Source organism: Osmerus eperlanus, chromosome 10 (assembly GCF_963692335.1).
Source record: "Osmerus eperlanus chromosome 10, fOsmEpe2.1, whole genome shotgun sequence".
NCBI lineage: Eukaryota > Metazoa > Chordata > Actinopteri > Osmeriformes > Osmeridae > Osmerus > Osmerus eperlanus.
The window spans coordinates 8,338,516-8,353,924 of NC_085027.1; the positions used below are offsets into that span (position 1 = coordinate 8,338,516).

Sequence of the window (15,409 nt, forward strand, 5' to 3'; positions counted from 1 at the left end):
AGATAAGACTGCGTCAGTAGCCTACAGCCCCCTCAGGAAACATGCAGGACAAAACTGCTCACTATGCATACACACAAAGGCACAGGAAAGTGTTTTGCATTCTCACTGACAAGACTCTTTCTGATCATTTTATTAGGCTACAGAAATAATTAATTAAAGCAATATATACACACATTTATATGTACAAAGATGTATACAGCACACAATGACAACAATCATTTAACCCGTCATCTTGTTTTCTACATAAAAGTATCTCTAAAAAAGTAGTCTTGAAAGTGCCAAACGAAGGTTCTCGCAACGACGCTCCAAGGAACGGAACAGCGAAAGGATGAAGCTAAAAACTAAAGTGCTACTTCAACACAAACTAGCTTTATATTTGGAATCAATGTTCATCAAGAAAATAAGCTTATACCCGGTCTCAATAAAACTGAAGCTTTCATTTGAACATGTTTAGAAATATACAGTAGCTCAAGTTTGTTTTACAATAATTTCAGTGCAATAAGGTGAAACGCTTGAGTTTTTTTAAATGTCAAGGGGTGGTGGTCCAGGCCAGCTGTCCATACAATCTCAGCTGCAGGTCTTCTCTTGCAGCATGTGTTGTCTGGTGGATCCAGTGCTGCTGCCCCTCGAGCTACAGTCTGACTGCTTCCTCATCTTATTTAGAACGTAAAACCGTAGCATCAGGAAGAACCCTGCGGGACAACACAGAATGTTAGCCTCAAACATCAGTCAACAGCTGAGATTCTAGAACACAGAATGTTAGCCTCAAACATCAGTCAACAGCTGAGATTCTAGAACACAGAATGTTAGCCTCAAACATCAGTCAACAGCTGAGATTCTAGAACACAGAATGTTAGTCTCAGTCAGCAGTCAACAACAGAGATTCTAGAATGCAAACATTTTAAAGAGTCAATATCTTGTTGTTGAACATTGCTGCATTGTCGTCTACTGTCATGTATACTGGCTTACATAATAATGACTAGGAAGATGCAGATTCAACTTTAACCGTGATATTACATATGTTATCCCCAGCACTCAGTTCCCTACATTTCTGACCTGATAAGTAACCTCAAAATAAATCATATACTTATACATTTCTCTGTGAGCTTCAACCCCATGTCAGACAAGGGTTTAAGGTGTGTTAACTGTGCTCAGTGTGCTTCTGGCAGCATGGAGTGATGTTCTGTCCAGATACAGGGCCCAGCTCCTAAGTGAGACTGTGGTGGCTGAATAGGAGAGGAAACAGCTGTGGTGCTGATATGCTGCTGCTGACTGGTTGAGACTGGGGCCATTGTCCCTGAGGCAGAGCTACACAATAGACTGCTGGCCCAGGTTCACAAACTCTATGAAATATGATTATCATTGTGTGTCAAATTTAACCCGATCTGATTTCTACTATTCCAATTTAAATTAGGCCTGCTGTGTTTTACATTGAGTAATGTTTCTTATAAATGTTGTAAAAAAGACTGAACAGAATGAGAGACCAGCTGTGATGCTCAGTGGCCAGTGTCTCACCCTGGAAGGAGTTGAGGATGCAGAAGGAGAAGTGGACGACGTCAGAGAGCGGCCCAAAGTCCAGGAAACCCAGCCCCCAGGTGGTCCCAAACAGGCAGCTCAGTCCCCAGATGCTGAGGAAGGCCACACGGTTCTTCTTCCACTCAGGCCGGTTCTGTATCTTCTTCATAACCAGGCCCAGCATCAGCAGGCCAGACAGAACCACCAGTGTCAGAAATAAAAGGTTGGTGAGGTAGTGGGCCATGAGGGCGGAGTCAGATGTAACCATCCAGCACCTGCAGGTACAAATACACACATTTCACACCTCCTTTGATGATAGCATGCTGATTTGGTCGTGGAAGCCCTCAGCCTGGTGTGGAAAACCCTGCTAGTATAACACATGAACAAATCCAGCATACAAATACACACAGTGTAGATAGGCTGTCTGTCTATATGATCAAGCCTGTAGATATCCACACTGAGTGCAGAGGTTGGCCCTGCCACCCTACACCTGTGTTCACAGCTGATCTAACCTAACATTCTCGACGTCATCTGGACTGCAGCCAGCTCCTTACATCATGTAGGGGTTGCTGACGTCATCCATTGGTATGACCTCCCTCACACCATAGATGTCTGGCATGGTAAACAGGACAACGACTGGGATGGCAGGGACACCTGTGAGTGGAAGTAAAGTTACATTTAGTGAAATATATAACACTCATCTCCTTCTCCCTCCAAGGGAAGCCTTGTTAAGAGGTCATTTTATTGTTCTTTAGTACATGCTTTTATACAGATACATTTTGTTAGACTGCCAGTCAATAACTAGACAGAGACAGTCACAGAGTAGCACTGACCAATCATATCTGATATCCTTTGCATACTCTCACTCACCGAAGCCTATCAGATACCACATATAGGTCTTCAGGGAGGGGCTGAAGACCATGTAGACCAACCAGAAAGTGTGAAACACCTCGAGGGCCATCCAGGAGAAGGAAGCGAGGAGGCTGTAGTGCAGAGCAGCACCCACAATCTTGCACAGCTCAGCTCCGCCCACGTTAGCCAGTGTGCCAGTGAAGAAGAAGAAGAGATTGAGGCAGAAGAGGGACGTGGCCAGACCCCGGTGGACTGGGGCTGACGTCTCCTTAGCTCTCCTGAGAGGAGGGATGCAGAGAGGGGGGGGGGGGGGGGGAGAGAGAGAGAGAGAGGAGAAAGTGTAGAAGTTGCCATAATGCTTGAGCAACAAATGCCAATGCTGAGTGGTCGTGTCTACAAGTGTCCAGTAGTTGTACCTCTGCTTGGTCAGAAAGATGAGGAGAGCCACACAGCTGACCATTGAGGCAGCGCAGCCCAGATATGTGATGATGGTCAGAGACAGCAGGTGGCGCACCGGCCGCGACTTCAGTTCCTGATGGACAAAGAGGACAGAGGTCACAGGTCACCAAGGAGTAACTGCCCACTCTGTGCATGTCATGTGCTTCATGAACAAAGTTGGACTGCTTGACTCAGGACATTACAATTGTACATGATCTACTGCAGCATTTACATAACAGTAATGGTTTATGTATGTGAGTGTTTTTTTATCAACTGAATGTGTATAAGAGTGTGTGTGTGTGAAAGACAGCATAGCTTACCACCAAGATGGTGAAGTATGTCAGGTGGTTGCAGTGACACGTTGTGACCTCTAGGCTGCTCTCAACCGTCTCACAGCCATCTCTCCTCCAGTGGACTGAGATGTCTGAAAACACCACCACATCCACTAGTAAGCACATCTCACCAAAGATATAAGATCACTGGTCAGCTAGGAGTCAATTATGTTTCCATTTGAATATAATCAAATATATATATTCTCAAAGCCAGCAATGTGCCATTCGAAATCACTATAATTAATAATATACTGTGTAAACAATTAAACTAATAGATTATTTTTGTTACACACCTGTCCTGGTGTCCCATGAAACACATGTTCTGGAGTGATTCACCTAGAAAATGCAAGTTGAGTGAAGTATGGTTTATCAAGAGGAATGTAACATACTTTCACCACTAGATGGCAATATATTCATAAGGCAGTATCTGTGTCAGCCTCAAAACAGTAGCGTCAACATCAGCACTTCAAAACCACAATAATAACTTGGATCTGAAAAAAAAAAGGGTGGCCATTCTCTGACCAATGGTGGCCGTGGCCCCCCCTGGCCACCACGTGGCTACGCCCCTGCCCAGAAGTTCCAGGAGTCTCCCGCATTTCAATAGTGGCTCCCTAATGCCTGCAAATGCTATACTATCGTTTTTTTATTTGTAGCGAGCGAGAGACTGTCCAATGGTCATGTCTGGTAGAGACAGGTGCAAATCGCGCATTCTGAATGCGGCACGGTGGGGGGGGGGGGGGGGGGGGCTGGGGGGGGGGGGCTGGGGGGGGGGGGGGGCTGGGGGGGGGTTAACGTGCTGGTTGAGGGGGTACATCATGCGTCTGGATTGCGTCCTGGGGGGGGGGGTAAATGAGTCTCTGCAGGTTTGGATGTCTGTACAGTAGGCCCAGGCAAAACTACAAAGTGTACAGAGAAGCTTTCTATTGGAAAACTGAGACAGAAAGTCACACACAGGCATACGTGACAATCTCCATATCAATCACTTGCTAGACGCAGAAGGCTGATTGAAGTGGTTACCTTGTTCTGTACATCGCATAACAAACAATCAGTGCAGAATAAAAGGAAGCACACGACCTTAACCCAAATACATACTTATTGCTCTGCAGTTACGGTTTGGCTCACTTCGAGCACTTGGAAACACGCACACAAGCACACGTACTCACAGATATCCCGTCATGATGAAAACTGATTCTCACTGGCTCCGGCAGGTTGTTTTTGACCTCATTCTCCACAGTGATGCCCACCACATGTTCAAGAATCCTAATGTTGTTTCTTTCGAGCTGGTTCTGACAACAACACCAATCACAGTCATAGATTAGATAACCTAAGCATACCATAATCATTACAGTCCTATGACTCAAATGAAGCACAGTAGCTTTCTGTAGTAGCGGTGGAGGTGGTTGTCCTACATTGAAGAGGGAGCTGTTGGTGAAGATGGAGCAGACAACCCTGGCCTTGCTGCTGCCAGGGTCTTTCAGACAGCTGGGCAGATAGATGGATGGGTTCTTCTCAATGGACAAGTCTGGCAGAGCCTGGACAACACAAATAGAGACACACAGAGAATAGAATAGGATGGGAATAGTAGTGACTTAGTATCTGGGTTACTTTACTGAACACAACCACACAAATAACAATCTACTTCTAATAGTATAAAGAGAAATAAGACCATTTGGAGGATTGTTAGTGTGTGTGTGTGTGTATGTGTGTGTGTGTGTCTCTAGCCTTACGGGCAGGTTAACACTGGATCCCTGGAAGTCCTCCTTCATTTCCAGTACAGAGCCCTGAACACACGGCAGCTCCCAGTAGCCCAGGACCCGGGACCTAAATGTTGCATCCTCAATTCTGCACACACACATACACACACACACATTTACACACATGCACAAAAAATGCAACCACATGTACACACAGAAACATGCAGTTATTGGAAATACAAGTAGAAACTGTGAAACCCTTACAGTGATAGGAACATGACAATCAGCCAACAGGTTTTGCTTCCTGTTAGTATGTAAACCTCAGCAGATCACTCAGGCCTCACATCACACCATCATCACTGAGTCAGATAGACAAGCGCTCACTTCCTCGAAAACAACCTGCTGAGCTGGGCTGATGGTAATGGCAAATGTGACCATGGTAACTATGAAAAATATCAAATGCTCGGAGCGGAGACTAATTTGACAGCTGCGATAGACTAAAGTGGCAGCAGAATGTTTCCCAATTAGTTGTTGTTGTGGCCTGTCCATCTGATGCTGAGATATGCCGAAAGTTATCCACTTACATGTTGATGTGGTTGGACCCCTGTCTGGCCTCCGCACACAAAAGCTCCTCTGCAAGGCAAACACAACACAGTCAGCAGATCGACCACTAGCAGCGTTAAAACAGCAGTATCTGGTACTGAAACAGCCCCCCCCCCCCCACACACAGCTCCTTACTACAGCTGGTCTTCTCTCCGTGGAAGGTGTAGGCAGGCTGAGTGAGACTGCCGATGGGGTCACCGTGGATCATGGCGTCGAAGATCCCGTATGAGGCCTTGGGAAGGTTGGGGCCGTGTGATAGGCCGGTGCAGCAGGTGTCATAGAGACCAGAAGGTGGGCACAGCGTCTGATTCTTTTGCTCCATCTCCAGCGTCAGCTGATCCAATAGGGGCTCCCAGTACACACAAAACGCTGTGTCCTCCCCAAACAAGCTCTGCTCCACCATCTCAAAGATTTCACATTGGCCTGTGATGTGCCCCTGCACGGAGAGACAACTCTGATTGGCCGAGATGGTGATGTTGTCGCAGCCCTTCTTCAGGTCATAGATCAGGGTCAGTGGTTCCTTGCCGTGCCGCCAGGTACCACACATCTTGAAGTCACGATCTCTATCACATGATCCTGTGAAACAATACAATACATTATTTGCTTTTTTTTTGTCTGAATAGTTAAGTTATAATTGTGACTCAAACGATCTCAATAGTTGCATAGTGTGACCTGAATAAAGACATGATCACTGATACTGTTTTCAGGCCAGCATCCGATAGTGACTCTTACCTGAAGACAGGAGCCTGAGGAGACACACCATCATCACCCCCAGTCTCCATCTGATTGGCTGGTTGGTCTCCATGGAAACAAGATGACCTCTGACCCCTGTAAAATAAAGCAGACAGGAAGCACTGTGATGTATGGGTCGAACAACGACACACTGCTATGGAGATGGAACAGGAATGTCTTGATCAACAGTAAAAAATAGTAAGAAAATACAAAACTTTCCGTCTATCTTTCATTCTTTTCTGTTGGACCTTTGATCTGTTCTACCCTAATCAGTCTCAAACCATAACGTACATATATCTCCTTTGCAGTCTGCACAGGCACCATCTATCTAACGGCAGTATCTGAATGTTTCCTTCACAACAATGACTAATCTGTCCCTAAAATACATACAATGCTTTCTTAGAGGTCTTATAGATAAGGACACATTTCCCTCACACAGAGCACACACACACACACCATGCATTCTGCTCCTCCTCCTTTACTCTACGTGTAATACCTTTTCTTCTGAACTTCTTGAAATACAGTAGACAAACCCTTGTTTGTGCAACACAGTAAAGCTAACACTTCAGTGAGGGAATAGACCATTTGCAGAGCTGTGGTTAGTCACCTCCTCCCTTAGAATTGTTCATCATGCAGATAAGGTGTTACTTCCCTGTGGTTAGTAAGTGGAAACCACAGAGAGAAAGAAAGGGGTGTGAGAGAGAGAGAACTCTGTGTTCTATGGAACACACAATAAGTTAGGCCTACAAATGACAGCCTCTGGTAGATTCCGCTTCCACTTAAAGAGAAAGCTTGTAGAGCTTTATATGCAATAAAACAAACATTTTATAAAATAACCATCCCAATTAAGATTTGGGATTCGACAGCATCATCAAGCCTATTGCTCTCTATGGAAGTGAGATATGGGGCCCACTCAGTCAACTCGACTTCAGCAATTGGGAAAAGCACCCAATAGTGACTCTCCATGCTGCTGAAATATATTAAATATCCAAAGGAAAACTCCCACAAATGCATGTTGTGCAGAATTAGGCTGATTCACCATAACATTAGAAATCCAGAAAAGATCATTAAAATGTTACACCCATTTAAAATCCAGTCCTGAGGAAACCCTTCAATCCAAAGCCCTTGCAGTCCATGAAGTTAACCCTGAAAAGAGCCCCCTGTGCCAGCTGGTTATGAGACTAACAAACCAGTTACTGCCCAGCACACCTCCCTCTCAGTCCATCACCCCCTTACTGACACCAAACAGAATAAAACTAATCACAACTGAAAACAAAAACTCCTACCTAGAACACTGGGGGGAAAAAACCAAGACACAAAACAAATTAGATGAATGGCTGAATATTTATATATTGTCAAGGACATAAAGCAAAGACAGCTGCCCACAAAAAACAGAATGAGTGACCACACATGAGATAGAGTTTTAAGTTAATCACACCACAGAAGAATGTGTTGTTAACTACCCACCCAAATGGTAAAAAAACACAGACAAGTATGGCTTTGAAAGCGTGAGAAAAAAAATTAGGCTTTGAAAGCGTGAGAAAAAACAGCACAGTCAGACAAACCTGTCACAAATCCTTCCCCATTCTACCGCTCAGACATACGGCAGTGGGATTGTTTAGAAAATGTTCACAGCTTGACCTCAGTTTCCCCATTTCATATGCTCTCTTCTTCTCTCTTGACGTTGAGTGTCTGAACGCTGCAGACTGGAGTGGCGTTTACACATGTGACCCACACTGTCCCAAAAAGCTGCATTATTATCCTAATCTTCATATCCCTCCATGGGCCACCCATGACTGGCAGAGCAGTCCCAACAAGAGTGTGACTCATGCAGAGTGAAAGAACTCAGCCAGGCTCTTTGTCTCCAACCATGTCTCCTAGGGGCTGAGGAATGTGACCTGCACCTAGACAGCAGAGCAGCCCCGGAAAACCCCACTCACGATTCAATATATTCAGAGCTATGTTGTGTGTTTGCGTGCATGTGTTTGCACATGTATCACAATGTATGCTTCATGTTTGGCTACCCGCAATGTTTGGGGCTATCTCGTTGTTATGATCAGTGACCTATGCACTTTTGTAAAACTCTCTCTTGGAAGTTGCTTTGGATAAAAGCGTCTGCTAAATGCATAAATGTAAATGTATGTGTGTGTGGGTGAGTGGGTGGGTGGGTGGGGGGGGGGGGGGGGTTGTGTGTGTTCAGGGCCAGAGGTTGTGGTCATTAAGGATAGCAGAAGCTGGACATTAATTACATTCAAATTAAAGCTCTCTTTCTCTCCCACCCCAAACCTGTACAAAAATGTAATTAATTGTCCAATAAAATCCACAAACCACCCTGATTCTAGCATTTACCATTGCTTTACCAGTGTTTATGATGTTAAACAGCACTGTCCATAGAAAGAAAGAAAGAAAGAAAGAAAGAAAGAAAGAAAGAAAGAAAGAAAGAAGGGTAAGTCTGAGTGATTTCATAACCTTAGAGTGAATATCTTTTGCATTCCACCTGCTCTACAATTTCCTTCGACCTGACCTCAACCTCCCCCTACACACACATACGCACACCCGCACAAATACATAGACTTGGAACAACACAATCATCTCTACATTGTTTAAGATTATGGCCAAGCGCTCGTGATAGCAGTGTATTACCTAGTTCACTTCTTTATTGGTGCAAAAAGACCATTTTAAACAAGATCTTACCGTACAATTTACAAAATGGAGAGCTGTCTCTGAATTACTGCACGTAACCTAATGCAAAACTTTGGTTTTCCCCTGCTCAACTCAGAAGCTTTCAGGCAGTCGAGGGTGTATTGGTTTTTATGCTACAAAATAGGCCTATCTTTAGATTTTACGTTTCTATTTTTTTTTATGTTATAGAGTTACAGCCTTTATAAATGCTACTCCATGGGATCCGTCGCTGCTAGAAATTATTAAATCAAAAGAGTATCAGACAAGGGGCAGAGCAGGTGACAGAATATATATATATATATATATCTTGTGCTGTACCGAATTCTCAAAATGAATTGGGTATGTTGTGTAAAATAAGTAAAGAATCACTTACCTCTTCAGTCGGAACCGGGTGAAAACTTCATGCAGGAATATGTTCTCCGGCTTCGCCTTTTCTTTGAGGAGAAAGCCAAATGTCTATTTTAAGAGGCGTAAGAAATTGCTGGTTGATTATTAATAATCGTCTACCTTCTACCGCGCGTACAGTCATGCTATGACACCTAAATAAAAACCTATGAGTCGACGCGCACCGTCTCCTTGTGCGCTTAACAAGCAAGTCTGTACTTCACCTAAACTCCGGAGTTTTTGAAACGACGTCTTGGCACTTGGCAAATGACGTCTTGGCACACACCGAACTCTGTGTATCAGCTAAGGCTATTTGTTTTCTCTCGGCAAGGAACCACAGAGGCTGGTATTCCCCCTTCCTGGATGACTGGTCCTCGAGGGAATAACTGTCAGCACGATTAAGGCGCGGGGAGTCTGAGGGTAGAGGTGGAGCTACGGGGACAACGACTTCAGCTTTGTCCTTCAATGGAGGGGTGGGGTGTATGGAGCCCATTCACCATCCATGGAAAGTGCCACCCACAGTAATGAGACTTTCCTCCACCAAGTCAGTTTTGATATCCTAGTTTTTTGTTTTAAACATTTTGTTTTATACATGATTCACATCTGAATAGTTACAACAGTTGCCATTTAGTGATAAAGTGTTGCCTATAACCTCTAACCAGTGACAACATGCCATAGCCTAGTCTCTTTACCTGCCACAATGTGATGACAGATTTAAGGCTGTGGCTGGTATGGCTGAATGTCTTAACTCTTGGAGTATTGCAAGGGTCTGACAAGTGTTTCACTGTGTTCTGTTGTACAGTACGTCTGATCAGTACTCAACAAACTGCACTGTTGCATGAGTCAATGTTTAACCATGTAAGTCAGATTAGCTGTGCAGATACCACATTTTTATACTACTGAGACAGGGGGATGTTTGTCTTGCTTTCTTTCAACAGCACTTTTACCGTTCACAGACAGAGGGGAGGGGGAGGGGGTGAGAGATGGTAGACAAAGCACCTGGCTCCCTGCTTCCCTACAGCCGTTTGTTTGTGGTGTTTTAACAGGCTGTGTGTGTGTGTGTGTGTGTGTGTGTGTGTGTGTGTGTGTGTGTGTGTATGTGCGTGTGTGTCTGTAGAGATAAGAATGGGAGTTGCTCTCCATATGATAAGGAACAATTCCCTTCTTGGTGCTGAAAGGTTCTGTTGATCTTCACACACACCAGACCAGACACATACACACACACACACACACACACACACACACACACACACACACACACACACACACACACACACACACACACACACACACACACACACACACTGTTCTCCCTGTCAGTTAAGGAGACAGGACACACTGAGATACAAAACTAGACACCTCGGTCAGTATCAGTCCATCTACAGACAGACCACTTCGTAGTCCCACTGACTGGAAGCCGATGGCTGCAGCTTTCTGCTTCCAGAAGCAACCACACATCTGCATGTCACCCTGATCTGAGACAGAACACGTGTGTGTGAAGATGTATGTGCTACAAATGATCAAAAGCAAACAACTTTGTATCTAACCCTGTCATCATCACCTTCAATGTCAGACCTCCAGGGCAGTCCCACCCCCAGGGGGGTGAGCTTCAGATGACAGGAAGTTCGGAAGGGGGGGGGCAGGGGGACTTCCTCAAATCCCTTCTACAGTAAACTCCACACCCTCTCATATACACACCTCTTCTTTCAAACTTACACACACATAGACACACTTCTTCTGTCAGACATACACACACAGACTTGAACGGAGTAGGCAGGTGCCCTGAGCTAAGAGAGCCTCTTGTTCCCCCACCACCACCACACACACACACACACTGCCTCCTCCCACCCTTGGAATGTTATAGTGCCCAATGTATTAACACTGATGCACTGTGCTCAGTGACATGCACCCATCACCCCCCTCCCACAAACACGCTCACACATGACACACACACACATCCCACGCACACATATACAATGAGGGCTTGCCCCATTAACTTTCTTGTGGTTAGGTTCCTCCAGGCCTGTTCCTGTAAACTCAGTCTACTAGCTTAAGGTATTCAAAGGACACCTCTACTGCCACCTCATTGGCATTATAGACCAGAGTAGACATAAAATAATAACAAAGTAGAGAAGCAGTAGGTACGCTTTAAAGACTCAGTAAATACTAGATACTGTTATAAGCCTATGCCTGTAACGGCGGGAACCTGACCCCTGCCACCGCTCAGGGACTCTCAAAGGCCAGTGAAGGGTGCGCAGAGCAAGGAGTGCGAACAAGGACACAAACAAATGGTACCAATGGAATATTAAGGCTTTATTTTTGCCACCACGGTATAGTAAATAATAACGGTAATGGGGAAAATAATAAACAGGGACAAGGGGAGGGCTGGACAGGACCAAAGAAAAGAAATCAACATAAAGTTCCCAAAGCTAAACACAAAGCAACTGACACACGAATGAGGTGTCCTAACCAAAAATACAGCAGTGGTCTGCCCAGGTCTAGCTGGTGTATATAGACAGTAAGTAATTCCTACGGGTGATGTATACCCCGGGGCAGCTCCAAACTACTCCCCAGCCCCTGAACAAAAGAACAAGAAAACGTTCTGGACAACACTACAAACAAAGCAACTCAACACAACAGGACAAAGAAAAACAAGCCAAAAGGACAATGGTCAGCACAGAGGGGAATCCAAACAACTAAACACAAAAGTAGGCCTTACCCACACACAATACAGCCAGCGACTTATTCCCCCCCCCCAAACAAACACAGAGTGGCACAATATATACAGGTGGAGGGTTGGTTGATGACAGGAACCAGGTGAACCGGATTATGGAGAGGAGGAGTCATGCGTGGGTGTTGATGGTTTGATTCGCGCCACCTATGGGGAACAGACAACACAGCAGGGAACACACACAAATGCAACACAGAACATCAGACTGGGGGTCGTAACAGATACACAAAAAACATCAGATTCAAAGTAGTCACCTTATCAATGCACTGAACTATGGTTTGGCAAAAAAAAATTGACATTCACTCATCACCTGCCCTCTACCAATTTTGCGGTTTTGAGTTACTGGCTTCAGACCACTGTCTGCTGTGTTCCAAAGGTGGCATCTTCATCTCCAGAATGTCCAAACACTATCAGCTTGTTCTTTGATGGCACACAGACCCCCCCACACACACCCTGCCCACACATAGACACACACACACAGCCCCCTAGGCCTGGATGGATGGACAGATACTCAATTATTAAAACATTGAGGGGGGGGGGGGTTACAGGGGGAGTCTCTGTCTCCCTCTCTCAAACACTCACAATGAAATGACATAAGGACCTCCTTTGCCAAGGTTTGTCACCACGGTGACAGTGTATCCAGGGACCAGCTGGTCAACTCCTGCTGTGAGGTAGTGGTAAAAGAAAACTCTCTCTCACACACCAACATACGCATGCAAGCCCCCACTGGGAGTTGATAGCTGAGGAATTATATCATGTGTGAGGCATCAAGGATGTGTGCAGACATGTTCTTGTCATGATTACAGACCAGGTGTGAAGTCCCCCCTCCCTCCCACTGTCTCCTGCAGTATCACTCTCTCTCTGCCATCTCTTTTTTTCACTCACTCACTCACTCACTCACTCACTCACTCTGACTCCCTCCCTACCCTTCTTTCCTTCTTCTATTTCATCCTCACCTCCCCCACTATCACACTGTTTCGTTCTCCTCCTCCCTCTACCATCTCTCCTCTTGTAGCAGAACCCCTGCACTTTGGTCTTCAAGGGTGATAGGAAACATAGTAGTCTTTTACAGTCCTAGTCTTAATTTTTGCTGACAGAAGGGCCAATGAGACAGGAGAGGGGGAGAGAAGGAGAGGAGATTTGAAGGGGTTGAGAGAAGGAGAGGAGGGGAGATGGAGAGGGGAGGGTATAGAGTAGAGGTGGTTGGGGAAAAGAGAAGAGGAGACGGGGGGATGGGTGTAGAATAATTGATCTCTTTTTGGTCTTTGTGTCTCATTAAAATGAGATTGTGAGTCAGCTGTGAATTCATCTTTAATACATTAGGGGCGTCACCTCTATGACCTCTCCTCCCTCACTGGTACACACACACACACACACATTTTTTATAGATACTGAGCATGAAAGTTTGAGTGGCATGAACGGGTGTAAACGTTTCTCGCTGACTTTCATCTTTTTTCACTGAGCTTGTCTGAGAAAACCCTTCTACTCTTGCCATACAAAAGTGGCAGTATGTCGCCATCTTCTGTACGCAGTAAAAAAAACATTTACCATAGACACTTTAGTAGGCTATTGCCTATAATCACGTGGTCCTAAATGTCATGCCTAATTAGGCTACGCTACAACAGGAAATATTTCTTCTTGTTACAAGAAACGTTTACAAAGACATAGCAACCTTTGCTATTACCACGGTCGTAAAGTTATGTAGCTGGGAAATATGCTTCCGCGGACTGTTTTTTGGCAGAAAGTCACTTTTTGGCACGACACGTGAATGGCATAATTGCAAAACCGTTGAGGCTACAAGCCAGTCTGTGACAAGTCGCGGAGTCAGAGCGTGAAGTTGGCAACCCCCCCAACGCAAAACATAACATTTTTTGTTTGTGCTAAATCACTTTTTAAAATAGGCTATTAGACATTAGATGTATAGGCGAATACGTCACTCAGCTCCCCAACATGCTCCAAATTGACCTCCAATAGGATCTTTGTGTTTCGTTTATGCTGGTTTGTGCCGTCAAAAGTTTCGTTAGTGCTGCTTCGGTTTTTTTAAATAGGCCAATTAGACGTTTAATAGATGATTACGAAATTGATATTGGACCCTGATATTGGACTGGCCACCCCAGACATTTTCATCAGGGAGGTCACTTATTCTGGATTCTATAAAGATGTGACCTCTTGTGCCCAGGTCCAGCAAGGACAGATAGGTCACCTAAGATGGTTTAGTTGATGTGTCAGACATTTTCAGACGTGTAACAGGGAGGTCACATATTCTGACTACATGCTATCAGGTCCAGACGTGAAAAAGAAGTTTCGAAATTTAAAAAGTTTTTTTTTTTTTTCAAAAAATAAAATACAAAAATCTAACTTTTGAAAAACGATTTTCAGACTGATGACAGCTATTAAAATATGTGACCGCTTGTGCCAAGACAGACCCACCGCAAAATGTTACTCTTGGTCGATATTCGCCTGCACCTGTGATGAACATTCCACCTTCCACATCTCAGATTCTACATACAGAACAGAAATTACATGGGGGGTGCATTTCAGGGTAGGACTGTATTCGGTCTTGCCAGGAAATGCACCCCATGCTAACTCTGACTAGAAAGTGCCACATGCATGAAACTTACTCTGGTTACATACTATTCCCCTCAATGTACAGTAAGAATCATTTGATGCTGGAATATACAGAACATAAATTACATGGGGGGTGCATTTCAGGGCAGGGCTTTATTGTGTCTTGCCAAGAAATGAAGCGACAGCAAAAAATCTAAGCACTTAATCAAATTCCAGAACCTTGCTGTTTTTACTTTTTCTCGATCTGTGTGTTTGGTCACCCAGTACTTAAACATTTTCGTTCTAGTTTAAAGCTATTTTCCTCCTGTTTCTGTAAAATTGCTAAACTACTGAACTGACTTCCAGATATACTGAAATCCCTTCCGAATATACTGAACTGACTTTCGGATATACTGAAATGTCTTCTGGATATAGTGAAAATGTTCTCACACTCTTACATTCTCAAAGCTTCTTACTCATCCTTATAAGACTTGAGCGTTTCATAAATGAGTGTGTGAATGTGTTTCACATGCGTCTGTGCAAGCATTTCATATGGATGTGTATGTAAGTTTTCAGTAGTATGACTGCGTGTGAACATTTCACATGTGAATGTGAATGCGTTTCATGTATCTATGCGAAGATTTCACATATGTGGATGTGAGTTTTCAGTAGTATAAATGTGTGTGTATGTTTCATATGTAAATGTGTATGTGTTTCATATGTGTTTGTGTAAGGACAGTCTGAATTATTTCCTAAACGGCCCCTCATAAAGTAACCCTAGTGGATCACACTAACCACATTGAAGAACTCAGGGTTAAGTGAATTATCATTTCTACCTCTAATCGTCAATCATATGATTCATTCAAGATCCTTAGATGCCAGGATAGGGTTACACACAG

The 15,409-nt window shown here is 44.4% G+C and overlaps 1 protein-coding gene across 1 annotated transcript; it reads right to left on the minus strand.

The window, feature by feature from the left end:
• Positions 1–114: 114 nt before the first annotated feature.
• Positions 115–9,602, minus strand: adgrg1 (adhesion G protein-coupled receptor G1). The gene is made up of 14 exons (XM_062471684.1): positions 9,222–9,602; positions 6,167–6,262; positions 5,570–6,010; positions 5,416–5,464; positions 4,865–4,979; positions 4,547–4,669; positions 4,301–4,423; positions 3,431–3,473; positions 3,126–3,229; positions 2,784–2,899; positions 2,386–2,645; positions 2,070–2,169; positions 1,516–1,790; positions 115–692 (listed from the first exon to the last, which is right to left on the minus strand). The coding sequence occupies exons 2-14, from the start codon at positions 6,237–6,239 to the stop codon at positions 568–570; spliced, it is 1,947 nt and encodes a 648-aa protein (XP_062327668.1). The 5' UTR covers positions 6,240–6,262; positions 9,222–9,602; the 3' UTR covers positions 115–567.
• Between the last annotated feature and the right edge of the window lie 5,807 nt (positions 9,603–15,409).

Excerpts from the sequence above, each read along its gene's own strand:
- adgrg1 (XM_062471684.1), bottom strand. The coding sequence starts at position 6,239 with ATGGAGACCAACCAGCCAATCAGATGGAGACTGGGGGTGATGATGGTG. Across the intron at positions 6,011-6,166 it reads CCTCAGGCTCCTGTCTTCAG|GATCATGTGATAGAGATCGT; the intron begins GTAAGAGTCACT and ends ATTGTTTCACAG. Across the intron at positions 4,670-4,864 it reads GATCCAGTGTTAACCTGCCC|GCTCTGCCAGACTTGTCCAT; the intron begins GTAAGGCTAGAG and ends TGTGTTGTCCAG.